General features: G+C 53.1%; 1 protein-coding gene across 2 annotated transcripts; it reads right to left on the bottom strand.

Annotated features, from left to right (window-relative positions):
• Window positions 1-27969, bottom strand: SMTNL2 (smoothelin like 2). 2 transcript variants are annotated; one of them, XM_003416850.3, is made up of 8 exons: window positions 27580-27969; window positions 18450-18537; window positions 17770-18006; window positions 17195-17264; window positions 16012-16191; window positions 14573-14690; window positions 14038-14189; window positions 1-4013 (listed from the first exon to the last, which is right to left on the bottom strand). In XM_003416850.3, the coding sequence occupies exons 1-8, from the start codon at window positions 27967-27969 to the stop codon at window positions 3887-3889; spliced, it is 1362 nt and encodes a 453-aa protein (XP_003416898.1). In that variant the 3' UTR covers window positions 1-3886. The 2 variants fall into 2 exon arrangements, with proteins under 2 accessions (XP_003416898.1, XP_064127686.1); XM_064271616.1 differs by lacking the exon at window positions 17770-18006.
• Window positions 27970-27978: the final 9 nt, after the last annotated feature.

Here is a 27978-nt window from a genome sequence, read left to right as displayed (position 1 = left end):
TTCACATACTTTGGACATGTTATTGGGAGGGATCAGTCCCTGGAGAAGGACATCATGCTTAGTAAAGTAGAGGGTCAGTGAAAGAGAGGAAGCCCCTCAGTGAGATGGATCGACACAGTGGCTACAACAACGGGCTCAAACACAGCAACAACCGGGAGGATGGCTCAGGACCGGGCAGGGTTTTGCTCTGTTGTACGTAGGGTCTCTATGAGTCAGAACTGACTCTATGGCACCTAACAACCAGCTCTTTGAGGGCACTGGTGGTTCATTGGTAGAATTCTCACCTTCCATGCAGGAGACCCAGGTTTGATTCCCTGCCAGTGCACCTCATGTGCAGCCACCATCCATCCATCTATCGGTGGAGGCTTGCATGTTGCTATGATGCTGAGCAGGTTTCAGCGGTGCTTTCAGACTAACATGGACTAGGAAGAAAGGCCTGGGGGTCTACATCCAAGAAACCAGCCTACGAAAGCCTTATGCATACAATGGTCTAATCCAGTTGTGCATGGGGTCAGGGACAGACTCACAAGCGGCTAACAATAACAACAATGAGCTCTTTATTCCACCTGGTTGGACCACCTCCCTCCACCCCAGGCTGCCTGGATACCACAGAGAATGCTACAGTCTTCCTGGAAGTGCCTCCTTGTTTGGTGCTTTCTAGGGAGGAGACAGGCCTAGGGATTTTTAATGTGTTCATTCAAAAGGCTATGGGGCTGCTTGGTGTCAAAGCAAGTCCAAGCACCAGGAGATAAGAGATCAAAGGCAACTTTAAAAGAAAGAGAGATAAGATGGCTCAGAAATAATCATAGCTAGCGCATTTATCACTCAGCAGAGCCAGCAGTGCAAAAGGGAGAGCCCAGCTCCAAGAGGGGGGATATCGGAACCAAACTGTCTCAACAGGCATAAGTGAGTTGGTTGGCTGTCACCAGCTGGAAAAGCCAAACCACAGTTGGTTCTACTCAAAGGGTATGATGTCCCACCCCAAAATGATCAAGTGAATCAGCATTTTTAGTCATCCATCCGATTGCTGGGAGAGCTGGTTACAACGGCAGAAAATAAAATGTTCACTCATGCTGGTCTCCTCTAGTTACAGAGCACTGACCACTGCAGCCGGGAAAGCTGAGAAGCTCTCATCATCTAGCACGTTGACGAAATTCGTTGGCTTTAACAAACTGTTCCCCAAACACCTGGCCTGTACGTTCTCCTCTAACCGGTGCGTGCTATATCATATTCAGAAAGTGCTTATAGGCTCTTGCTTGCCTCGAAAAATATTCTTCAGCTGTCAGAAAAGCTAAAACCCACCTCGGCTCTGGCGAAATACTCCCTTGGGGGAAAGACACAAGCCAGTTTGGTCAGACTTAATAAGTTTTAACAAAATCCAGGTGAAGAAGTCTCTCTGGAAAAGCAGGAGAATCTTAACAGCAGCTCTGAGAAATAATTTCCAGAAAGGAAAAAAGACTGAAAACCATCTGTACCACAGTAGAGGGCAGTTTGGAATTGGGTTTCGCAAATGGGGAACTTTCGGACAACCCTGATCTGAAACAGTGGTTTCCTAATGTTCGGAGATCGCGCCACCTTCTGGCATTTTTCCCCAGGCCTTGGAATCTCGAGGCTTTGTCCTACAGGTAATCAAGCTTAAAACGCACTAAATCTTAGGATCCTTCCTTTTCCCCACAAGAGCACAGATAAAAACATTACAGAACCTACTTTAGAAATACCTAGTCTGTATTATTCTGACTGTGAGACCTGAAGGACACTAGTCCCTATTCTTGCAGGATGGGCTCTGGTTTACACGCAGAGGTGCAAGGTCAGGCCCGTGGCCCGGGAGAGTTCCACTTAGCATGTGTGAGTCCTCAGCAACATACAGGCATGCTCTTTTAGAGCCCTTGTGTTCCCAAATTGGCTTTAGGTTTGAAACCCTAAGCTTCAGGATGAAAAAAGACCCAGGCGCTGTGTCCCTGCTAATAATAGGGATCACCTTCCCAGGCCTGCAAGAGATGAGAAAGCTAGGAACGGGATGACTCTGACCACAGGGAAATCCAAAAGACAGAGCAAGGTTGCAGCCTGAACAAGCAGACTCCTGCTCGCCCACCTGGCAGGCTTCGCCGCAGCCCTGGACACCACCAAGAATCATCCGTTGCCCCCCCCAACTCACACACACAAGGGACACTCATGTGACTCCAAGAAGGCACACAGGAGCTGGTGTTCAGAGCTCACTGCATAAGATGAAGATACATATTAGCTCCTTAAAGGGAAATTTTAGAAGTTGGCGGCTAAAATCCAACACAATTCTAAAATGATTCTCAACTAAGAATGCAGTGTGGCTTTATAGACTCTGTGATTTTTCTATTACAATCCTACCACCAAACAGCTGTGAAAATAAACCAGCCCTCCCTCATGGGCTTCTTCCAAGTATGGGACCACCCCGAACCTTGCTGTCTTGGGTGACTATTTATTTTAGATACATTAGTCAGCATCGAAGGGACAGGTCCACTGAGGGAGCTTTGTTCCTGCTCCTTTGACAAGAAGGAGATTAGGATTAAGAGGCAAGCAGGGAGCAAGAAATGTAATTCTCGGCTTTCTAGGTAAGAATAGCGGTGGTTCTGTGGCAGCAGTCTTGCCTTCCATGATGAAAACCCGGGTTCAATTCCCAGCCAAGGTACCTCATGTGCAGCCACCACCCATGTGTCACTGAAGGCCTGCATGTTGCTATGATGCTGCACAGGGTTCAGCAGAGCTTCCAAACTAAGACAGACTAGGAAGAAAGGCCTGGTGATTTACTTCCAAAAATCAGCCCATGAAAATCCTACGGATCACAACGATCCAATCCCAAACTGATCACAGGGATGGCACTAGACCAGGAGTTGTCAAATTCCATTGTGCGGGTGGCCACCATGAGTCAGGGGCCAACTCGACAACAAGGAACAACAACCACAAAAGGCAAGTGATCTAGGTACAGAAACAGCTAAGGGAGAATTCCAGTAGATTTTCATGTGGCTCCATCTCTCCCGGGCAGAAATAACGAATTCCAAGTGAAGTTTGACACATCTTTTTATGTACAAACAGTCACCAGTACAGACAGAGTTATTTTCTCTTCATAAATATTTTGCAGCAAACCCTCTAAAAGAGATATGAATAAAAACTACCTCTCAGCATAAAGAGCCTGTCCTTCCCCAAAAGTGTTAACTTCCCGAGATCCTATTCTTAGCCGAACACTTGTGGGGCCTCCTGGGGAAAACAGAAGCAATTTGGGGCCAGGGCGAGAGCCCTCCCATCTCCCCGGAGAGTGGAGGTGACTTGAAGGTCATCTGTTGCCCAGGACCTGGGAGTGATTAAAGTGTTTCTTCCCAAGACTTGGGCCTTCTTTGTCAAGCTGCTGATTGTCAAGCTGCTGATTAAGCGGCCTCTCTGTTTCCTGGCAGCAGCCCAGAGGGAGGGAGGAAAGGAACCTACAATAGTGTGAGGAAGTAAAAAACTCTGGGTATTTTGATAAAAAAAACACTTGGTAATCAATGTGACCCTGCAAAGCCAATGTATCAAATTCACCAGAGGGAAAATGGGTAATTCAGCATTCCAGAATCTACAACGACAAGCCTGTCTTAAGAAGATAATTACTTAGCACCAATTTCTCTCTCTCTCTCTCTGGTAATTTTTCTCCTTTCTTTGAGCCCTTGGCTGTGATCACCACTGTCGAAGCACAGCTCGGCAGTACTTTTAAATCAGTCACGCAGCTGGGCGTGAAGGGAGCCCAGTAACACACCGCAGAACAAACAGCGCGCCGACATCCAAACACAACTCCCTTGTCGAGGCTCATCCTGACGTGGGAAAAATGAGCCGAACAGCCCCATGGTCTCTTTCTGGGCTTTCTGCTCGGCTAGCCAGGCCTTTACTCAAAGTGGCGCAGGTGGTTGTACAGCGACTGCACGTAGGTGAAGACGCACATGGGGTCCGGCTTGCGGCCCATCACCATCATATCTTCCACCTCGATGAGGCGCTCACAGTTTGCCAGCTTCCTGAAACAGAGAAGCCCCCATGAGAACGACAGTCCCAGCAACCAGGCAGGCCTGAGGCCCCAACAGAGCACTCATCACCATCCCAGGAACAGAATCCAGCCTGGAGGCAGAGGTTTTCACTCTCATACCAGCCAATGGGAACTTCGGCCTTCAAAGCTCTATGGGACTTCAATAAAAGGTAGGTCCCTGAGAGTCCCTCAGTCTGATGCAGTTTCCCACACCCCCATATCCATGAACCCCTCTACAATTCATATTTTTAAGTTTATTTTTACTTAAAAGACTTACTTTATTTACATTAAAAGTAAAAATTCAATTTAAGCAAAAAAAAGTCAAAAGTATACATGGAAAATCAGCATCAACTATAAAAATAAAGCTACTAAAGCAAAAAATAAATTCTTTCATATACCTCCTAAAATGGTGTTTTTTAAACCTTTTTACCACGACCTACAGTAAGAAAGAATTTTTCATCATGACTCAGCACACACATACATGGATGTGGAAGTACAATGTCATAAAACACTTACCCTAACTCCCAATATTTTCTCTGTAATATTTCATTTTCATTTCTCCCCTCCTATTTTTTTTTTGAGTGCTGGTCATGAACCACTCAATTGATTTTACAATCTACTTATGGGTCATAACTTGCATTTTGAAAGATCTCCTAAAACCATGTTGGGAACCTCCAGGGCCCCGAGTGTGTCCCACGCTCTGGGGAACACAGATTTCACTCTCGGAGCGGTGGTGCAGACACATGCAAGCTGGAGGGAAAGCTGCTCCCTCCAGACTTCCCAGCTCAAGGCCACGAGGCTTCAAGGCCTCATAGAGGTAGGAAGGAGAACGTTAACAGGTGAGACACGTCACACCGCACATCTGAGCCCTGAGTCTTGATGTCACATGCAGACTTTTTCTGCAACTCCAAGCACCCGTATATTCTCTGACTCTTTACTCACAGTATGCCTGGCTCCCCTGGGCGCTAGACATAGCTGGCCTGCCATGATCAGGCAGATGGAAAGGGCAAAAATGGCTGCACTTTCTGATGGCCTCAGAGTCCTTTCTTCAACAGCGATATGTACTTTTGTAGCTCCAGGGGTCCCCAGTCTTTTTTCCCCCCTATCAATAAGTGCACAGCTTCAGGTTTCACATCCTACCTCCATTCCTTCCTAGCTATTTGACTTTGGGCAAGACGCTTAACTTCTCTGGACCTCAGTTTCCTCAGCTGGAAAACCGACAATATCTAGTTCCCATGGTGGTGTGAGGATTAAATGAGCTAAAACACAAAGATCAGTAGCAGCAGTGCCTGGTATACAGGAAGAGCTCAATAAATAGTAGAAATCAGGCCTCGCTTTAAGAAGCAGAGGGGTCACAGAAGAGGAAGGCAAGGGGAGGAAAGGAATTTAAATCATGGTGACCCCATACACGAGGGAATGAAACACCACCTGGTCCTGAGCCATCCCATGGTCAGTTGGGAACCATTGTGCTCCACAGGGTCTAAACTAGCTGATATTCCAATGTAAGTCACCAGGCCTTTCTTCCTAGTCTGTCTTAGTCTAGAAGCTCCGCTAAAACTTGTTCAGCATTGCAGCAACATTCAAACCTCTGCTGACAGACGGGTGGTGGGTGTGCAGGAGCTGCATTGGCTGGGAATCAAACCCAGGTCTCCCACATGAAAGGCAAAAATTCTACCACCAAACCACCAATGTCGCCATTACATCTAAACATCTGGGTTTCAATCCCTGCTCTGCTAGTATCTTCATCTTTCTGTGCCTGCTTCCTTATCAGAAAAACCAGAACATCACCTCTGCTCTCCCTCCCATCGGGGTGTCCCAGAGGGCCCAGCCAGAGGGGAGGACTCAGCCAGCAGTCGATGGGCTCCCCTGACCCACCCCAGAGGTTGCGAGCCTGTTCAGCAGATTCCACAACACGTTATAGCAGGACACAGCACAGGGGCCACCCAGGTCCCAGCTGGCTCCACGGCCAACATGCTCCAGAGACAAAGCCCATAATGTTAGCACGGGGCCCTACTCAGCGATGCTGGCTGGACGCCAGGCCTCCTATCAGAAACCAAATGACAGGGTGAAATGGAGACATCTGTCACAGATCCTATCGCCACCTCCCTTTGGGGGTTGGAACAGGCAGCCTGTAAGGGAATCCAAAGGCCCCATGCGGTGAGGAGTGGGTATGGCCCAATTAGCAGGCACCCTCTCTCCCCAGGACAGGCAGGGCAGGGTTCGGGTCACTCTGACAAGGGCAGGCGTGCAGAGGTGCTTTGTCGAAAGTGAAGGGTTGAAAGTCTGAGTTCTTGCAGGGGGCCGGGGACCTGAGTTTACCTTCCCGAGCTATCGCTGCATCTGGTGCCCTCCTCCTCACCCCTGGCACAGGGAGAATGCCTTCCCACCTGCCCTCCCTCACAGGGCTGCTGTCCGGAGGATCCCGAGGTATGCGAGCAGGCTGTGTCTGTGTTAGTAAGCCGTGCCCAGGTTATTGCCGCTATCTGCAATGGCCTCAGAGTTTCCCGCCGTGAAATGAGAACACATTTGAACCCTAGAACCTCAGCACTGGAAGAGAACTTAAATGCTGCCCAGTAAAAACACTGCCCTCATCAGAAGTACCATCACCCCAGTTCCCATCGAGGTAACCCCAACTCAGGGCAACCCTACGTGCATCAGAGTAGAACTGGTGCTCCACAGGGTTTGCAATGGGTGATTTTTTTCAGACACAGATCACCAGGCCTTTCTTCTGAGGTACCTCTGGGTGGACTTAATGCCAGCCTTTTAGTTACCAGCCAAGCACATTAAATTGCACTACCCAGAGACTCCATCAGAAGCACCAATCACTTCTATAAAGTCCCTGTCTCGGCTTATTCGCCTCCGGGGATGGGGACCTAATTTCTTTTAAGCCCAAAAAAACCAAACATGTTGCCATCAAGTCGATTCTGACTCACAGCAACCCAACAGGACAGAGTAGAACCGCCCCATAGGGTTTCCAAGGAGCGGCTGGTGGGTTGGAACCGCAGATCTTTTGGTTAGCAGCTGAGGACTTAACCACTGTGCCACCAGGGCTCCACCTAATTTCTTCTAAGGGCAGTTCAAATCCCTCTGCAGATGGCTCTGGCCATAAGAAAGCTTTCCATATGTTTTTTATACTATTTTGCTCTTTGTACTTTCTACTTACTGGTCCCCTAGGGCTAATTTTTTCCCCACAAGAGAGCCCTTCAGTGTTTGAAGAGCTGGCGTAGCCATGTCTTTCCCTGAAGTTAAATCTCTCTGGCTCCTTAACTGTCTCTCCAAAGACTCCTGGGACCCTCCCTCTGAGCTGGCTCTGGTTTCTCCCGAGCCCTCTTCACAGGGGCACCCAGAATTGCTGGCATTTCCCAGGTGTGGTCCAGCCTACACAGAGGACAGCGAGCTGACCCCCTTCTTCATTCTCAAGGCTGCATTTATGCTCCAGTTAGTGACACTTGGCCCTACCCAGACAGCAAGTCTTTGTGACCAGGATGGCAGTCAGGATAGGAGCTAAGGCCCTGTCCGGTGTCACCCTCTTCTACCCAGACAGGAAGCCGGGGCAAGGCACTGCCTTCCCCAGCAGGCAACCAGGGGACTGGGCCACCACCCACCCCAGCTGTGGTTCCCTATGGCTTAGCACCCCGTTCCCATTATTTCTACCTGGAGCAGTTGGGAGTATGGAGGTTCCTGAGGAGGCAGACACAGCACGCAGCCTCCCACCATCCTCTGGCTCCTGCTCTTCTCCCCCAAGGCCACCTCTACCCCTTGCCCACTTCTCCCGTTACTGTTATTAGCCCCTACTCATGGTGACCCCATGCACAATGAAGCGAAAGGCTTCCTAGTCCTGTACCATTCCCATGATGATTGGCTGCAGAGTGGACTGCTGTGACCCGTAGGTTTTCAGCCAAATTCTCCCTCCAATGTATAGACCGGCTTCCCTCTCTTCGAGGCCAAGGCACTGCCCCCACCCAGATCCTCAGGGACCCTGGCCGTCCACCCCAGACGATAATACTGGCTTTTTCCTGCAAAGAGAGCACACTGTCTCAGAGGTATTCTGGGGCCAGTGATGACAGTAAAGACAAGATGTCTAGAAGCTGCAAACACAGGCTGCACTAAGCTCAGGAGGGCAGAACTGGACAAGAGGAAAATGCATATCAGCACTAGCTTTTATAAAAATACTTAAGTCTCAAAATATTAGCCGTACCAGTTGCCATTTTTTTCAACTGCTTTTGTAAAAATGATAGAAGCTTAAGTAATTCAAACAACATAGAAAAGTCCCAGGAAGAAAGTACATATCACTTCAAACCCTGCAGCACAGCAAAAACCAGGGTTAACATTTGCAAACTGTTGTTGTTGTTCGGTGCTGTTGAGTCGGTTCCGACTCATAGCGACCCTATGCACTACAGAACGAAACACTGCCCGGTCCTGCGCCATGCTTATAATCGTTGTTATGCTTGAGCTCACTGTCGCAGCCACTGTGTCAATCTACCTCGTTGAGGGTCTTCCTCTTTTCCGCTGGCCCTGTATGTTGCCAAGCATGATGTCCCTCTCCAGGGACTGATCCCTCCTGACAACATGTCCAAAGTAGGTAAGACGCTGTCATGCCATCCTTGCCTCTAAGGAGCATTCTGGCTGCCCTTCTTCCAAGACAGATTTGTTCGTTCTTTTGGCAGTCCATGGTATATTCAATATTCTTCGCCAACACCACAATTCAAAGGGGTCAACTCTTCTTCGGTCTTCCTTATTCATTGTCCGGCTTTCACACACATATGATGAGACCGGAAATACCATGGCTTGGGTCAGGCGCACTTTAGTCTTCAGGGTGGCATCTTTGCTCTGCAACACTTTGCAGCAGATTTGCCCAATGCAATGCGTCTTTTGATTTCTTGACTGCTGTTTCCATGGGTATTGATTGTGGATCCAAGTAAAATGAAATCCTTGACAACTTCAATCTTTTCTCCATTTATCATGATCTTGCTCATTGGTCCAGTTGTGAGGATTTTTATTTTATGTTGAGGTGCAATCCCTACTGAAGGCTGTGGTCTCTGATCGTCATCAGTAAGTGCTTCCAGTTCTCTTCACTTTCAGCAAGCAAGGTTGTGTTGTTAATGAGTCTTCCTCCCATCCTTATGCCCCGTTCTTCTTCATATAGTCCAGCTTCTCGTATTATTTGCTCAGCATACAGATTAAACAGGTATGGTGAAAGAATACAACCCTGACACACACCTTTCCTGACTTTAAACCAATCAGTATCCCCTTGTTCTGTCCAAACAACCACCTCTTGATCTATGTAAAGGTTCCTCGTGAGCAGAATTAAGTGTTCTGGAATTCCCATTCTTCGCAATGTTATCCATAATTTGTTATGATCCACACAGTCGAATGCCTTTGCATAGTCAATAAAACACAGGTAAACATCCTTCTGGTATTCTCTGCTCTCAGCCAGGATCCATCTGACATCAGCAATGATATCCCGGGTTCCACGTCCTCTTCTGAAGCCGGCCTGAATTTCTGGCAGTTCCCTGTCGATATAATGCTGCAGCCGTTTTTCAGTGATCTTCAGCAAAATTTTGCTTGCATGTGATATTAATGACATTGTTCTATAATTTCCACATTCAGTTGGATCACCTTTCTTGGGAATAGGCATAAATATGGATCTCTTCCAGTCAGTTGGCCAGGAAGCTGTCTTCCATAGTTCTTGGCATAGACAAGTGAGCACCTCCAGCACTGCATCTGTTTGTTGAAACATCTCAATTGATATTCCATCAATTCCTGGAGCCTTGTTTTTTGCCAATGCCTTCAGAGCAGCTTGGACTTCTTCCTTCAGTACCATCGGTTCCTGATCATATGCCACCTCTTGAAATGGTTGAACATCAACTAATTCTTTTTGGTATAATGACTCTGTGTATTCCTTCCATCTTCTTTTGATGCTTCCTATCGTTTAATATTTTCCCCATGGAATCCTTCACTATTGCAAATCGAGGTTTGAATTTTTTCTTCAGTTCTCTCAGCTTGAGAAATGCCGAGCGTGTTCTTCCGTTTTGGTTTTCCATCTCCAGCTCTTTGCACATGTCATTATAATACTTTACTTTGTCTTCTCGAGACGCCCTTTGAAATCTTGTTTTTTTACTTCATCAGTTCTTCCTTTTGCTTTAGCTGCTCGAAGCTCAAGAGCAAGTTTCAGAGTCTCCTCTGACATCCATCTTGGTCTTTTCTTTCTTTCCTGTCTTTTCAGTGACCTCTTGCTTTCTTCGTGGATGATGTCCTTGATGTCATTCCACAACTCATCTGGTCTTCAGTTACTAGTGTTCAATGCGTCAAATCTATTCTTGAGATGGTCTCTAAATTCAGGTGGGATATGCTCAAGGTCATATTTTGCCTCTCATGGACTTGCTCTGAATTTCTTCAGTTTCAGCTTGAACTTGCATATGAGCAATTGATGGTCTGTTCCACAGTCGGCCCCTGGCCTTGTTCTGACTGATGATATTGAGCTTTTCCATTGTCTCTTTCCACAGATGTAGTCAATTTGATTTCTGTGTGTTCTATCTGGCAAGGACCATGTGTATAGTTGCCATTTATGTTGGTGAAAGAAGGTATTTGCAATGAAGAAGTTGTTGGTCTTGCAAAATTCTATCATTCGATCTCTGGCCTTGTTTCTATCACCAAGGTCATATTTTCCAACTACTGATCCTTCTTCTTTGTTTCCAACTTTCGCATTCCAATCACCAGTAATTATCAATGCATCTCGACTGCATGTTCAATCAATTTCAGACTGCAGCAGCTGATAAAAAATCCTCTATTTCTTCATCTTTGGCCCTAGTGGTTGGTGTGTAAATTTGAATAATAGTCGTATTAACTGGTCTCCCTTGTAGGTGTATGGATATTATCCTATCACTGACAGCGCTGCACTTCAGGATAGATCTTGAAACACTCTTTTTGACAATGAATGCAATGCCATTCCTCTTCGAGTTGTCATTCCCAGCATAGTAGGCTATATGATCGTCTGATTCAAAATGGCCAATACCGGCCCATTTCAGCTCACTAATGCTTAGAATATTGATGTTTATGCGTTCCATTTCATTTTTGACGATTTCCAATTTTCCTAGATTCATACTTAGTACATTCCAGGTTCCGATTATTAATGGATGTTTGCAGCTGTTTCTTCTCATTTTGAGTCACACCACATCAGCAAATGAAGGTCCCGAAAGCTTTACTCCATCCACATCATTAAGGTCGACTCTACTTTGAGGAGGCAGCTCTTCCCCAGTCACCTTTTGAGTGCCTTCCAACCTGCAGGGCTCATCTTCCAGCACTGTATCAGACAATGTTCTGCTGCTAGTCATAAGGTTTTCACTGGCTAATGCTTTTCAGAAGTAGACTGCCAGGTCCTTCTTCCTAGTCTGTCTTAGTCTGGAAGCTCAGCTGAAACCTGTCCTCCATGGGTGACCCTGCTGGTATCTGAATACCAGTGGCATCGATTCCAGCATCACAGCAACACGCAAGCCCCCGCAGCGCGACAAACTGACAGACACGTGGGGAATTTGCCAACTACCACTGCTAAATGAATCTACTTAAAAGGGTTTTCCCCTCCTCCATATTGTGATCTTCAGCTACCACAAAGTTGGCCTGTGAGGGAGGAGGTGTTTGGAGGAGCGGGTTATTTTTATTTTTTTAAGCCTTCTCTAAGTGCAGAGCAGGATGCCAGGGCTTGGAATACAGCCTCTGTCTGGTATTAGACGGAGACACATGGGCGCTACAAATAGCCTGGAAGGCTGCGGCTGCACGGTAACTCGAGAGCAGGGTACATTCCCCACAGGGCAAACAGGGAGCCTCGGGCCCCACGTCCCATCCCCCCCCCCACTTGCCTGGGCCCTGGGCAAGATGTGGGGAGGAGGGTGCAGGGGGTCAAGCATCAGCTCCAGCTCCTTCCATAAAAGGGGCGGGCCCTCCCACCTTCCAGGCTGGAACACCTGTCTGCAACCAGGGGAGCTACACTTTCTGTCAACACTGCATCACTCACGCAGATTATGCCCAAAGGACTCTCGGGGCCATAAAGCGTTTGGGGAGGGGAGTATACACCACTTTACCCCACAGATTTCTGGCATATCTTTGTGCTTTTACAGCACTGGTGCCTGGAAGGGTCTGGAAAGATTTCCGTCTGGACGCAAGGTAGACCTGTGGTTTGGGGGCCCAGCCTGCTCCTTTTCCTTCCAAAAGGTTATGCCTTCATCAGGGCCAGGCTCCTCTCATTCCACAACCCCAAACCGCCTTTCTCAGCTCTGCTCAGCTGCCTGCGTGGCTCTTGGTAGCTTCCAGCAGCATCACATGTCTGCTTTGCTTTTGCTGGCAAGCCTAAGAAAAATCTGCCTAAGATGTGAATAACCAGTATCCTCAAGCAGGTGTCTCTGTGCTTGCTTTCTAGCTTTTCTGACCATCTTCTTATCTAAGAAACTAGGTGATCCAAGCTGCTGCCTCCCAAGAGGCCCCCCCAGGCAGGCAAGGCCGTCCCCCAGCCCTTTCCCCCACTGACCTTCAAGATAATCTCACATAGCCATGACGGGAGGTACCTTCCCAGACTCTAAGCGAGCCCCCCAGCAGGCCTGCTGTGCCCCACCCCCAGCCCCCTTGAGTCAGCAGAAAAGCAAGAACACAACTCAGCAGCCTTGTCCACCCATCCTCCCCACTCCAGCCGGGAGCAGGCTCAGGCCACAGGGAGGCAGGGCCAAGTTTCTTATCCCGCTGTTTGCTATGGGGAGGAGGGAGGCAAAACCTAGAGCAGCCCCCACCACCCCCACCAGGTTGGAAATAGAAGAAACATCTGTTTGGAGTCTGGAGGCTCCGTGAACCCAAATCTCGTGCTGGGAAAGTGCGGCCTTGAATCGCTCCAGCTCCAGCTGCCAAGGGAAGCTGTGTTCCCTGCGAGCTGAGGAGCAGGGCTGCTGCCCCGTGGCCCAGGGCCTCACTGTCCCTGCCATGGCCCAGGAGCCAGGGTTATGGGTGACCGGGAGGCCAGGGTGTGAACTGGCACCATTTGGCCCATTGGACCTACACAGTAAAGAACTCTGTGAGCAAGGTGTGGCCTCCCCTGGCCTGGGTAAGTGCTGGGGTGCCCATGTCAGAGCACTGACCTCATGTACTCTAGGTCTCATTCTGACAGTCACCCGCCTGCTTCCAGCAGCTGGGCCTCCTCCTTGTGTCCACCCCCCCCCCCCCAACATCACTCTGCTGCCCTCGGCTCCACTTCTCCTCGGTCAGGGTTCAGTTGCATAATGTACTCTGCTCAAAGCTGTTTCTGCAATTAGGTTGAAAGCTAATCCCAAGCAGCCAAGAAAGAGAAGGCATTTCAAGTATACAAGGAGTTCTTATGACCCCAAGAGGGCTGAGAAGCCGAGCACGTCATCCAAGACAACATAACAGGGGCAATGCTGAGATTCCAAAAATTCAGGCCAAGGAGCTCAAAGCCAGCGTCTGGAGCCTGCCCCCAGAGCTGGAGCCGCTGCTCCAGAGAGGGGCGGCCTCCTCTGCTCAGGGCCAGACTCGCATTAGGACATGTGGGTCTCATCACCCACTGGCTCTGTCTCCTTCCCGGGCCAGGCTCAGGGCCTGGCGTTGGGGGCGGAGGCCAGGGTGGAAGTGGTCAGTCGGGAATAAGTGGGGAGTGCAGGCGAGCCCAGAGAGGACGCTCAGTGCTCGGGGGTCCCCATCCCACTGCCACTTCCACCTTATCTGTGGCTGGTCTCCCAGTCAGCTCACCAGAGGCTTAGCAACCAGCAAAGAGGGTGGGCATACCAGGAGCAAAGCCCAGCTCCACCACTGAGTGCTGTGTGACCTACGCAAATGCTATCCTCTCTCTAGGCCTCAGACTCCCCACCTGTACACGGTAGACAGGCTGCATGGCCTCAGCCCTCTCAGCTCTGTGATCAGCTGTCCCCATCCTCCTTCCCTGGGTTCCCCCCGAGGCAGAAGTTTGGCTCAGGGGCTGGGCTGGGCTGGGGGCACTGGCTGCCAGGAGCCGCCATACTCACTCAGCCATGGTGAAGGCCAACTCAAAGTTCTTCTGCCGCTGTGTGGGGCTCAATGCGTTGTAGTCGAAGGCGTCAGGAAAGAAGGAGTGCACCAGGGCGCAGAAGGCCATCCCATCACTCCAGCTGGAGGAGAAATTCTGCAGGTCCACGTGCTGCAGGCAAGGTGGTATCAGTAGTGCGGGTGCCGAGTGGGCCTCTGAGAGTAGCTCCCGCCCCAGTTCCTCCACCCAATGGACCTCCAGCAGCAGATCCTCCCAGCCCCTACGGAGGCCCACCACCCACCCAACTCAGCAGAAAGCCATCAGCCACCAGGTGCGCTACACTAGTCTGCTCAGGCTCCAATAAGGGATCCTTGGGATTTCTATGCATGTGCTGCGACGGTCCAGTACCAACTCGAAGGCTCATTCTGTCTAGCTCCCGCCTCTTTCCCTTGCGCCTGGGGTTCTCAGCCTGGCCAGAGGAGCAAGGGCAGGGGGCAACACCTGGTCAAACCTCTGGCCAGGGGGCTCAGTGGCAGGTGCAAGCCTGGGCTCACCTGGTAGCCAAGAGTCTTGCTGCGACACCATTCCAGCAGGATCTGCTTGATGCTGCTGGCGCTGGCCACGCCAAAGCTCTGCGAGCGCTTCAGCTTCGCCCGTGTCTCCCCTTTCCCCCTGTGGGCAGACATAGGCCTGCTGGGGCAGCCACTCCAGCCCCATAGCTTGGAGAGGCAGGGAGCCCCATCCTGGCCAGGGGGTTCCCACACCACCAGAAGGATCCCCCTGCTCTGTTCTCCTGCGGGAGATGCTGCCGCTCACAGCTCCCTGCCTGCATAGTTCCCACCGTGCCAGCAATACAGTCTCCTTTGATGGTATCTGGCAGAACCCTCCACCCCCTGCCAGCCTTCTAGGTCCCCTCTTTAGGTCCCACACAAAGAATCAGGGGTCACCTGGAAATCCTGGAACCAAGGGCCTGAGCTGGCACAGCACTACACTACTGCTTAAGTTTTCCAGTCTGCCGGGAAACCTTCCCTTCATCCCACTCCCCCACCCCCCCCACTGCCCCCTTCTCTTTATCCCACCCTCCCATCCCTTCCCTTCATCCCACCTTCCACCCCTTCCCTTCATCCCACCCATATCCTCCTTCCCTGCACCCCACCCTCCTCTGGAGTCTCACTCATAAGGCCTCCTTCCCCGATAGCTCTTTCCAAGCCACAATGGACAGTTTCTTCCCATAGACCACAAGAATACTCCCTAACGGCCAAGATAAGGTCATCTGGGGTCAGGACAGACATTCTCAGGTCTGTCTCCCTCACTAGAGTAAGTGCCTCAGGATCAGGGACTGGCTGGTCATCTGCATCATCACACCAGGCTGAGCCTGGACCTTGTGATAGCAGGTGTCAATGCCCCGCACAGACAGGACTGCACACATCCGCAAAGGCAGGCTTAGCCCAAGGCCCCCGTCTCTAGTGGTGGGGCTTCAGGTCTAGGGTGGGCCAGAGGGCGCTAGAGTCTGGGCCACTAGAGGAGAGACTTCAGCAGGCCACGGGCAAGCCCCAGCTCTAGCCAGGAGTGCCAACTGGCTGCCCTCTGGCCTCCCCAGTCAGACCCAGAACTAAAGGAGTTACACTCCATTAGGATGGATGGTGTGAGGGTGGCCTGAGGCATTAGGGGCACAGGAGACTGGGGGAAGAAGATAGGGTTCTCACCAGGCCTTGCCTGCTCCCTGCCCCACAGCCCTCTTCTCCCAGCACTGGGGCCACAGGACCTCCAACCCACCCTGTGGCCCAGCCCTGACCTTGTGTCTTGCCTGAGAGGTCAAGTCATGGGAAATGGGCCCCAGGGAAGAGAAGAGGGCCCAGCCTTGCTATGCTGAGTCTGCCCAATGCCAGTCTGGGTCTGGGCCTGCGTCTGAGTCTACTCTGGAAGGTAGTGGTGGGGGAGCCTGGGCCTACTCTGGGGGTTCTGGGCCAGGTCTGGGGGTAAGCATCCATACTTGCCCGCCGTATCCTGCTCCCACTTCTCAAATAACGCCTTCCGGGCCTGTGCCCCTGATGTGCGGGGCAGCGTCTGCGACCTCACCAGCTCCCTGCGACGCTCCCCTTGGCGATGGGCCTGAGTGGTAGCTGGTGGTTGTGAGGACGGGGGTGACTGGGATGGTGTCACCAGTGGGGAGCTGAGAAGAGAACCACTTAGTCAGGAACACAGACCTGGCCCTTGCCAGCTCACACAGGCCCAAGGGCCTCCCTCCCCAAACGCTGGGCCACACTGCCCAAGTCACCCCACTAAACAGAGAGCATTTGAAACAACGCAGACGGGCTGCATCCATGATTGGGGCAGGGGTGCATCACAATGACCTTCAGAAAGTAAACACCACTTAGACTCCAACAGGCCTGCCAGGTTTTCTGAACTGAACTGGCTGTTCCAAAGAACAGGTCTCTCTCAGGGCCAGGGGAGTGGGTTCCTCTCTGGGCACAATCACCCCTTGGTAGGTGTCGATGCCTGGAGTGGGCAGGAGGCACCCTCCCTGGGCAGGGGTGTACCCAGAGCCAGCCCCAAAAGGCTAGGCCTTCCTCCTCCACAACCATTAGATAAGACCCCCTTTGTTCTCCCCCTGGAAAAAGTTTGCCAGAAGGTCACAATCCTTCTTTTATTAAAAGGAAAAAAAAAGCCAAGCCACCCCACCACCAGCAGCATGGTCCAGCTGGCCTAGGGGAACAGGCGGACACCGCAGGCTGGCAAGGAGGCCTGTGTCACAAGGAAGCCCCTGCTCACCTGCCCCAGCCCTGTAGCTTTTCCAGGTACCTCCTTAGCCCCCAGGCAGGAAGGAACCTAGCCTCCGAGGGGCCCCAGGCAGGAACTCTCCTATCCTCCTTCCTCCCTCCAATGTTTTGACAGGCTTGCTTTGAAGGGTCCATAGAGAAACCAGCCTGGAGCCTTACTTCTCCAAGCAAAATTACAATTAATGCCCGCTGCCTCATTTCCCCACTCAAATCCTACTGCCTGAGTTCCCACAGGCCCAGCCCCAGGCCCTCCATGGAGGCCCCAACCCAAAGAGGGTGCCAATTCCTAGGTCAGTACAGGGAGCGCTCTGCAGGGTCCAGGGCCAAGCAGAGAAGCCACTTGGGGAGCAACAACCCCAATGGGACATGGGTCAGAGGGCAGGGGTCCAGACTCACCTGTTGTTGCCCCTGCCTGCCGTCCCTGCCCCATAGCCAGAACTCGACCACGGGAAAGTGGAATTCTTCTCTGCAGGACAATGGGAGGGTGAGAAAGAGCAATCCCTGGCCTCAGAGAGGGCCAGCCCAGCCTCCTGCCTCTGACCTGGCCTACGCATCCACCCAGCATCAGCCCCACGGACGGCCAGGTACCCTGGGCTAAGCTGGAAGCCTAACAGCCCCCTCCCAGGAAGCATCTCTGAGGCCAGACTACAGGCCCAAAAGCAGGTCTGGGCGACCCTAAGGGAGGGGGCTGTTCCATGATGTGCAGGGCAAGAAGTCCCCTTCTAATCCAGCTTGGACCTCTCACAAAAGCCCCTATCATCTCCCCTGTGGGATGAAGCCATTCCATAGCACCTCTGGGAAAGGAGTCAGCAAGGGTGGGCCCCATCTGATGGAGCAAGCAGGCTAAGGTCACAGGGACAGTCAGAGCTGAGGCTAGGGTTTCCTGAGTTTCTAGCCCTCCTCCACCCAGCCCTGCTCTCCCCATCAAACCCCAAGGTGGGTCTATCCCACGCCCACACTCTCCTTCATACCACTTGGGCTTGGGGTCCAGGGTGTGGTGGTCTCACTGGGGCTCAGGGTGAGGCCCCCCAGGACAGCAGCAGATGTGGGCGATAGAGCTGAGGTCTCCCCAGAGAACCTCTCAGAGACTCGGGTGACAGCAGTGACTGGCTGGTGGGGCAGCTGCAAGGAGAGGCTCACTGGGCGAGGCTTGGGGGACTCTGGTGCCAGGAAGGTTTGGGCAGTCTCTGGGGGCCCATCGCCTGGACCTGGAACATTGACCAGCAGGGGGCGGTCAGCCATGGCATCCATCAGGGACTCAGAAGCCCCCAGGAGGGCTCCAGCCTCCCTGAGCCCTCCTCCACCTCCTCCAGGGAAGCCTCCCTGACTGCTGACATCTTCTCCAACTTCCCATGGTAGCTGGGTTCAAAAAATACCAGTTGGCTTTTCAGCCTACTCTCTACCCTATTCAGTGCTTGGGCAATTTCCCAGCCTCTGCTTGCATTCCTCCAGAAATGAGGAAGCTCACCCCTTTCCAAGATTTCCCATGTGTCCTCTGTGTCTAAAAAGTTCTTCACCCTGAATGAGATTGTTCTCCTGGCGGCCTCCCTGCCCTTCAGGGTTAAGGCCAAGGGATGGCCTGGCACAGATGCAGGGGTAAGCCCTGAGCCCCAAACCTACCCAGCCACCCTCCTCTGCCCTCAGCTTCTACCTGCCCCTGGCTGGTGCCCGTTCTCCATGATGCACGAGTTGGAGGTTCTTCTCATCTCTGACTCACTGGGCTCGTCGTGATCCACACTCTACAAAAACAGAGATACCACTGAGGCCCAGGTCATCCTCAAAATAACTCCTCAAAGCCTCTCCTGGTTCTGGCAGAGATGAGAAAATAGCTGCAGGGTGTGTAGTGTGGCAGGTTAAGGTCACACAGCAAGCTGGGGTAGACCTAGCCTCAGCTGCTAAGCCTCCAGGTTCCTGCCACGCAAACACCCTTGCTTGGCTGGACCCAGAGTCTAGAAAGGTTAGGAACAAAGGTCAAGGCTGAGGGCTCCTGAAGAGTGCCCCAGGCTGCCCTACCCCTTCCCCTCGGGCTAGACCTGACAACTGATGCCAGAAGTAGGGGAGCCTGGCCCCCTGCCCATTCCAACTGGGCCAGGCCGGTGTGGCTGCCTGTGTGGAAGCAGCAGGTACCCAGTGACACAAGGTCCTTCTGGGCCCACGATGGGCAACGGTGCCTCCTCACACCACTGGATAAAGGGGACCAGATTCACCCGATATCCAGAGTACAGGGGCCTGACTGGCTCCATGCAGTCCCCAACCCTCCACAGGCTCCTGCAGCCCCCATCCCCCATGGACACCTCCAGCCCCAATCCCTGCAGCTCCCATCCCCCATAGGCTCCTGCAGCCCCCATCCCCTGATGGGTTCCATGCAGGCCCCTGTCCCCTAATGGGTTCTATACTACCCCCCATCCTGGGCCCACAAGGTCACTGCATCAGTAGGTGGGGTGGCAGGGAATAGAAAGAGAGCAATATCAAGACCCAGTGAGGTAGCCTGGGGTACCAAAAAGGTATCCTGGCCATGCCACCAACCCACTGTGTGACCAGGGTCAGGACGTGCCCCTCTGGGTCTCAGCTGGCCTGTTTGAGGAATGGTAGCAGCCACACAAGTGCCACTCGAGTATTTACCAAGTGCCAGGCCCCTTTCCTGGGCATGCCACACAGACCAACTTGCGTCTGTCCCCCAAGTAGGTACCACCAGCCCCACTTTACAGACAGTATCTGAGGGCTCAGAGAGGGAATGTGTGCTTCCCAAGGTTACATCCTACTGTGAGAAACAGCGGGTTTGTGACCAGGGTGGAAGTTCTCTTCTACCTTGGTCCTGCTCTCCCCACAGTGAGACGGGTGTGGGGCTCAGAGTGTCTGAGGCTGGTGGGGTCCACCTGGCAAGGAGGCACAAAGGTAGACCCCTACCCCAGGCTATGACTAAGAGCCCCTGGCGAGTGGCTTGAGAGGTTGGCCATGCCTTTCCTTGGACATGTCTCGGTTGGCTCCCTTTTCCACAAGGTTCCTAGACAGACCACAGTCCATCCCCAGCCCCAAATGCTCAGCTCCTTTTGCAACCAGCATAAGAGGTCCCACACTCCACAGAGGGAGTCAGCCTGGTGGGGGACCCCGGCTGGCACCAAGCCAGCATGAGTGTGCCCCAGACAGACTGCATCTAGCCCAGGTAGATCAGCAGTGCCTGGGTCAAGTCTGGGGTTAGCTAGTTGGACAAGGAGGGGAGGCTGTTCCCAGCAGGGTGACTAAAAAAGCTGCAAAAGCAGAGCCATCAGGGCACAAGGCCTTCTGATCACACACGACTGGGACACAGGTGGCTAGCAGCCCATGGCCAGAGACACACCATCCAGCAGCCCAAAGTGCCAGCCCCAAGAGCTTGGACTTGACTCCTTGGACAAGAGGGAGCTGAGGGTCATCAGCTCTGTATTTCAGAAATATACTTCAGAAGCCAGCAAGCGAGTGGCGTGGAAGGGGGAGATCAGATAGCAAATCACCTCATCAATTCTGGGACCTAGGAGGAGAGATAGGGTAGTAGAAAGGCCAAGGGCAAGAAGGATTCAAGAGGGCTGGAGGAGAAATGAATCCAGCAGTGAGACCGAGTGGATGTGAAGGAAGGGGAGAATGACCAGACCCTGCTAAGCCCTGAGTAATTAGGGGGTGGGGGGCAGAAGCAGGTTTTGTGGGGAAAAAAAGGATTTCTGCATTAGACATGATGAGTGTAAAGTCCCCTGGGTCATCTTGGACCTGAGGTCAGGAGATAATGGACATTTAAGTCCGAAGTTTAAGAGGAAAGAAGGGCAAATGATGGGGACACAGGAGTGATGGTGTCCATCTGGCCCCTGAAGCCCAGCAGGTGAAGCGTTGGTTTGGGACTAGCTGGGAGCTTCAGATGAGGCACTGAGAAGACCCCACATTTAAGCAACAGGGTGCAGAGGGGCATCTGCAGGGGAGAATGAGAAGGGGCAGCCAGAGAGGCAGGGAGAAAACCAGAGGAATGTTGAGAACGCCAGGGAAGAAAGTGTATCAAGATGGCAGGTGTGTTGGCAGCATCCAGAGTGGTCAGGGGTCAAAGCAAAGAAGGTCAAGATCTAAAAAGTGTCCACTGGCTTTAGCAGAGGTCACTAGTGATGGCCATAGGACTAAGCTGCAGGTGGGGTGAGGGTAGGAGACAGGCTGGGGGAGAAACTGGGGAGAAAGGAGGTGACACTGGACCTAGACAAGAATGAGTCATCTTAGCCCTGAGGAGACAGTACGTGGGGTAAAAGGAGTTTGAGGGGTTTTTCCACGTGGGAGAGGGGAGAACACATTTACAGGCTCAGAGGAAGGCTCCAGCTGGGTAGAGGGATCATCAATAGGGCAGGGTCCCTGGGAAGGCAAGAGACGACGGGACCCAGAGCCTAGGGAGAGCCTGGCCTTGGCAAGGAGGCAGACCCCTCAACTTCTGAGTCAGAAGGATGCAGGGCAAGGGGCCAGGCCTATACACAGGAACGCTGAAGAAGGGTGTGGGGCCCCTGCCAGCACCCCAGGAAGGAGAGGGTATCCCTAGAGCCACACTGTGGCTAACTTGAAGCCACACGGGGAAGAGAACCAACCAGTCCATCCCAGACCTTAGCCCCCACCTGGCACCAGCACTGTCTCTGCTCTGGGGTCTCTCATGTCCCACCACCCACCCTGCTCTGATCCATCAGGTTCTGCAGGTCCAGACAGAGGCCTGGAGGGACAGGCTGATGAAGAAACCATTTTCTTAGGAATGTGGGTCTATGGGCCCCCCCTCACACACACGTCTGTCCCTGTATGTTACAGTCTCCCCAGCCCCCATGATGCCCCAGGGGACCAGACGCTACAATTAGACTGGAAACAGGTTCTGAACCAGCCAGATTCCTGCCAAAGGGTCTTCAGCAAAGGGAGGGTGGGAAGTGGCTAGAGATAACTCAGGCTGGGAGGCCAGGCTGTAGCTGGGGTGTGCGGTCTGACTCCCAGGTGCCCCTTGCCCCTCATTCCACCCAGCCTCGAGACCAAGACCACTCCTCAACCAGGGAAAGGGGCTCTGCCCACTCCCAGGCCCACAGCTAGCAAAGAAGCAAAGGCCACAGAAAGCACCTTCCAACCCATCATCACACAGATGGGAGGTGCCCCTAGAGTCAGACCACTGCTAAAAGCAACGTCAGAACCAAAGTTTGGGGTGCAAGTCTCCTACCCCAACCCAGAGCTCTGTCCACTAACCTCTCTGGTCTTTGAGAGGGCAGAGAGGACAGATCGACACACTTGTCTCCCAGAACCTGGGTCAGGTAGGCCCTGCCCCCCAGACCTGTCTTAACAAGATGAGGGAGAGGAAAAGGGGTGACTCCCCCAGCTAGACTTTTTGGTACGCAGACCCCTTAAACCAAAGAACCAGGCTGGGCTGAGCTGCAGCAAGCACCTCCCCCAGTCCTCAAGTCTACCTGTGGGGGATTATGGTATATTCTCCCTATGGCCTAGAGACTTCCACTGGTGGAGGGCAGCCTGCCTCAGCCCCAGGGAAGGGGCCAGGGAGGCGCCTGTGTGCTAGGCTTGGAGAGAAATCACTAGAGAACCCCGGGGATGGGGACAGGTTCTGTCTCCAGCTGGCTCTAGTACCTCAAAGATCCCTGTCTGGCTTTGTTTTAAGAAGTGGGGAGGTCCACCATGAGGGAACCTGGGCCTGGGAACGAGGAGGGTGGGGAGGCAGGGATGAGATAAGTCTGATTTCAGGGATTCTGGGAGACGGGACCCTCTCGCGGGGGAAGTTTCCAAACATTTTTTATGAGGGGAAGGAACAGCATTTCAGGTCTACCTGATACCGCCTGAGCCCTTGCGGGCTTATCCGTGGACACAGGAGCCCACACTGTGCCTGGCACAGCCCACGTGGGGCCAACACCCCAGGCCTGAGACATTGAACACATTCGCCCGGCCTCCTCCGCTCACACCACAGTTTTAAAGGACTCAATTCAAACTTCTCCCTAAAGCATTTAACTCTCTTATCGCACAGTGTGTCTGGGAAAGGAAGGCAGATAAGGTGAGTCTGGTTTCTCTCACTGTCGGGCCTCCAACTCAGGTCCTGGCAGTTGTTCCTGAGGGACCCAGCGGCTCCAGCTCAGCTGAGGACAACCCATCAAGGGAATGGCTCTGGCCCCAGCCTCCTGGGCTCCAGCCTGGCCTCAGGCTGCCCCATCCACCTCAGGCACCCAACTGGTTCCCTGCTCCTGCTGGACCATGGCTGAGCCTACACGGATGCCTTTGTGTGCCCAAAGGAATGGACATCTGTTAATGCTATAATGACCCAGCCCATATGGTATGAGGGGCCGACAACACCAGGCCAATCCCTCCATTTGCAGTTGTTAGCTGCCATTGACTTGATTCCAACTCATGGTGATCCCATGTGTGTCAGAGTAGGACTGCCCTCCATAGGGTTTTTAAGGCTGTGAATTTTCAGAAGTAGTTTGCCAGGCCTTTCTTCAAGGTACCTGTGGATGGACTCAAACCTCCAACCTTTCAGTTAGTAGTCAAATGCTTAACTGTTTCTGCCACCTAGGGACCCCCCCCCCCACCCCCAGCCACCTGCTCCATTTAAAAACAGGAAAACTGAAATCCAGCACGGGGGAGATCCACCCAAGGCCTCACAGCACATACCTCCAGAGCCAGCTTCTGTCTGTCCAGAGTCTCTGGCCTCCTGCAGGCAGTCCTTCCTGTTGATGTTCTGCCCGTCTGCCCCAGAGCTTCCCTGACCATCCTCTGTCTCCCTGTGACTCAGCATGACATGACTGAGGTGTGCACACTTGACCAGCCTTTGCTGGACTGAGTTCAGGACATATTTATATGCTGTGTACTACCCACTTCCAAGCTCTGCAGTCCTGACTGGAACTTCAGGAAGCCAATGGGTCTAAACAACTCTGGCTCTTACAGCCTATAACTGAGGGAAGCCGTGACACCAGCCTCCACAATGCCTGACCACAAGCCAAGTAGCACAGCCACCACTGGCCCACGTGCGCTGGATGATCCTGCTGTGGCACAGGCATGGAAGTACGAGAGGCCGGGAACCGGTGGCCCCAGTGGCCAGTTGTGATTCTCAGTCCATCGCCCACACTCTGGTCTTGTCCTGAAGCCCTGGTTCCTCATCCATGACCCAACACCTGATCACGCGCTGCTGTTCGCGGTGTATGTGCCAGAAAGTGGGAGTGGCTCCACAAAGCACCCCCCTCCCCCGGCATTGCCAGAAAATGGCTCAGGGCCTATCAGCACTCCTGAGGGGGTGGGCTGCAGGGGAAGTGGGGACCAAGGCTTCCAGGGTTAGGCAGGAGGATTCTGTCTGGGGCCCAGGGAGCTGGTGCTTGGGGAGGAGGGACAGGGCAGCAGAGCCTCTGACCCAGCTGGAAACCTTGACCAGCTCCAGCCACGATCCTCAGCTATACTTGCTGTTTTACCTCTTCTTAGCCCCGAGAGGCCTTTCTGGAGTCCACAACTGACCCTCCAACAAGGTCTTCATTCTCATTCCCCACAGACTTCAACATCCCTTCTTCCAAAAGTGTTCCTTCTCTGACAGCTCCATGCCCTGGTTTTGGTTTCCTTCAAGCTCCTTGGCCCCTGCTCACCCTCCTCTTCTGCACAGCTGCCCTGGAAGACCTTACCCGCTCCACAACTTCCACGGCCGCCCCTGCCCTCAGATCTCCTAACCTCCAGCCTGGACCACTCTCTCACATGCCAGCTCCAGGAATCCATCTGCTCTGGGCCACCTCCACCTGGATGTCTCACAGGCCCCTCACGCTCAACACAACCGAAACTGAACCTGGCCTCTCCTCCCAGATCTCTGACCTCCTCTTTCTGCCACCATTCTCACATCCAAAGACTACCAAGTCCTGCTGACCCCACCCGGGTCCCAGACTTCGCTCCATCCCCATGCCACTGCCCCTGCTCAGACCCACCCTTCCTCCGCAGACTATCACAGTTAAGTGACCCTGTCTCCAATCTCACCTTACCTGTTGTTCACCCTGAGGGACCTGGCCAAATACAAGGAGGACCCTGTCGCTCCCCTTCTCCCACCACCCCCATAACCAAGAGGACTAGCTCACCCCAGGTTAATAAAAGTGACATGACTGGAGAGAATCCTCTCACATATGTACATGTGTGCGTGTGTATATATATATGTATATGTGTATGTTATGGATTGAATTGGGTACCCCCAAAATAGGTGATAGAATCCTAATCCTATACCTGTGGATACCCAGGTGATGTAATGGTTAAGAGCTACGGCTGCTAACCCAACCAAAAGGTCACAGTTCAGATTTAAAGGGTTGGTAGTTCAAGTCCACCAGGTGCTCCCTGGAAACGCTATGGGGCAGTTCTACTCTTCCTTTAGGGTCACTATGGATTGGAATCAACTTGACAGCAACAGGTTTGGTGTTTTTTTTGTTGTTGTTGTTCTATACCTATGCATGTAATCCCTTTCAAAAATCAGGTTTTCTTTGTTGGGTTAATGAGGCCTTATCAGTGCAGGGTGTGTCCTAACCCTAATCGCTTCTGAGTTATAACAAGAGTAGATGAGACAGAGAAGGAGGCACAAATGGGGAGGGGAGGCAGGAGGATAGACGCCAGTGAAGATGGCCAAGGAGCCGAGGAAAGCTGAAAGAAACAAGGATCTTCCCCCGAGCTGACAGAGAGAGCCTTTTCCTAAAGCCAGTGCCCTGAATTCAGACTTCTGGTCTCCTAAACTGTGAGAAAATAGATTTCTCTTCTTTAAAGCTATCTACTTGTGGTATTTTCTGTCACAACAGCACTAGATAGCTAAGTGTGTAAGTGCTGGGCTGCTAACAAAAAGGTCAGTGGTTCGAACCCACCAGCAGCTCCATGGGAGAAAGCTATGGCAGTCTGCTTCCCTAAAAGACCACAGCCTTGGAAACCCTATGCGGCAGTTCTTTCTGTCCTACAGGGTCACTGAGTCGAAATCAGCTTGACAGCAAAGGGTTTGGTTTTGGGCTTTGGATATATGTATACATATATAGGAACCCTGGTGGGACAGTGGTGAGCTCCACTGCTAACCAAAAGGTCTACAGCTCAAATCCACCAGTCACTCCTTGGAAACCCTATGGGGCAGTTCTACTCTGTCCTATAGGGTTACTATGAGTCAGAATCGACTCGACAGCCACGGTTATACTTATATATGACTCTGAGATGATTCTTCCTAAAATGTGGGCAGCTGCTTCCATGAGCAGACAAGTAGCAAACAAGTGTTAAATGGTTGTTGTTAGCTGCCATCTAGTCAGCCCAACTAATAGTGACTCCATGTGTTAAACTAAAGCCTCAGAAACAACCAATGACAGTTTACTGAGCACACGTGGCCTTCCAGGGACGGCACACCTTGGGTGTGTAGTGTGTCGTGCTCACAGGACAAAACTAAGTGTATCCAGATTTCCAGACACTCCACAATGAGCACTGGGACGCCCAAGAGCTCTGCCACCAGGACAAAGCCCAACTCCCCTGCCCAGCATTCAGGGGCCTTCACAACTCATCCTCCACTCTCTCACACCCATGAGGTTTCAATCTGCCCAAGGAGAACTTTTAGGGTTCCAGACTCCAGGGGTTTCTGAGGTTGCATGCACAACCCCATTCCACCCCAAACTCCATCTACAGCAGCAAGCCCTGAACGCCAGCACAAAGCCTTCCTTGGACACCCACTGGGAAGTCGGGTTGGTAGTCCAGTGCTACTACAGCAGCAGTCTACAGCAACGCTCCCCACGCTGTCCGTACTGCTCGGTTGGATCCGTCTCCCACCCAGGCTGGGGCCTGCAGGACCAAAGCTTAAGCTGGTCCCCCTCCTCCCGGCCCCAGGGGTGCAGCCTGGGGATCTGCTGCATGAAGGATTGAACCAAGGAGGGACGGCACATCCAGGATCCTCAGAACAGACCCTGCAAACCCAACTCGGAGCAGAGGTCTGCCCAGGGCAGGAAATCCCACCAAAGGGCCACTGCACACACCATGGAAATTTGCTAACCTGGGTGTGCCACTCTGGGAGGCTCATGCTCAGGGTTGTGACTGCTCCCCTCCAGCCTCTGCCCCACCACCACCCGGTAAAAAACTCTCTTTGGCCAGTCACTGACCCCAGAGACCCAAAGACTGCCCAAGGCCATATTACTCCTCCCTCCCTTCACTGTAAGGGGTTTGCCCCCTGCTATGTGGGGTTCCCAGAAGGCACCAGGGCTGCACGCACACACACACACACACACACACGGGCACACACACACACACACACACACACACACGGGGGTGGGGAACAGGGGTCGATTTCTCTCTCTGGGTTAATCAACAACCTCAGCCGTCAGGCCTCAGTGAAGCAACAACGCGGGGGGCCAAGCGAGTGGAGGTCAGCAGCTGGTGCTGACCCCTCCAACACCCCGGCGGGGCCAGGCGGTACCGACCGGTCCAGGGGCCGCGCCTTAGCGCACGAGCTCTTAGTGTCATGGGACATGGAGAAAAGGGGGTAAGAACTTGGGGCAAACAAAGCCCAGCTCCGAAGACGGGAGGGGGCCCGAGACAGGTGCAGGGGGCAGGCTAAGACAGTGCTTCTCTGACCTCCAACTCCGGAGAGGTGGCCGGAACCCCCATCCTCAAATCCTAGCGGCCCATCCAGCACCTTCCCCGGCCCAACAGACGCGCGCAGGAGCAACACTCCGGAGGCGGCATGGGGTTGGGGGGCCGCAACAAAGCTCGGTGCCCCCACTAGCCTGGCGCAGGCGCACATGCACACAAGCCCGTGCGCCACGCTCCCACAGACTTACCTGGCTACGGCCGGACAGTGAGAAGGTGGCGTGGCTGGCGAAGCGTGCGGTGCCCAGTCGGGGCGCGCGATCCGGGACTCTGGGCGCGGGCGGGGGACTAGGCGTGCCAGTCGTGGGGGGCAGCCCGGTTGCCAAGCCCAGCGCCTCCACCTGGCGCGTCAACCGCTCCAGCTGCGCCTGCAGCCGCTGGTTATCGCGCTGCAGCTCAGCTACAGTGCGCGCCAGCGGGCCCGCCAGGCGCAGCGCCTCCGCCACTCGCCGCTCCACGCCGCGCTGCAGCCCCTGCATGTCCTCGTGCAGCGCGCGCACTGCGTCCTCCAGCGCCGCCTCGTAGCGGCCCAGCGCCTCGCGCACCGTGCGCGCCTCCTCCGCCTCGTGGGCAGGCTCCATGGCCGGGCA

This window comes from Loxodonta africana, chromosome 18, assembly GCF_030014295.1.
Source record: "Loxodonta africana isolate mLoxAfr1 chromosome 18, mLoxAfr1.hap2, whole genome shotgun sequence".
NCBI classification, from domain to species: Eukaryota; Metazoa; Chordata; class Mammalia; order Proboscidea; family Elephantidae; genus Loxodonta; species Loxodonta africana.
The sequence above is the reverse complement of the archived record's forward strand: the minus strand, read 5'-3'. Positions and strand labels throughout refer to the sequence as shown.

Excerpts from the sequence above, each read along its gene's own strand:
- SMTNL2 (XM_003416850.3), bottom strand. The coding sequence starts at position 27,969 with ATGGAGCCTGCCCACGAGGCGGAGGAGGCGCGCACGGTGCGCGAGGCG. Across the intron at positions 16,192-17,194 it reads GCAGGCAGGGGCAACAACAG|CTCCCCACTGGTGACACCAT; the intron begins GTGAGTCTGGAC and ends TTCTCTTCTCAG. Across the intron at positions 14,691-16,011 it reads GAGCAGGATACGGCGGGCAA|GGGGAAAGGGGAGACACGGG; the intron begins GTATGGATGCTT and ends GTCTGCCCACAG.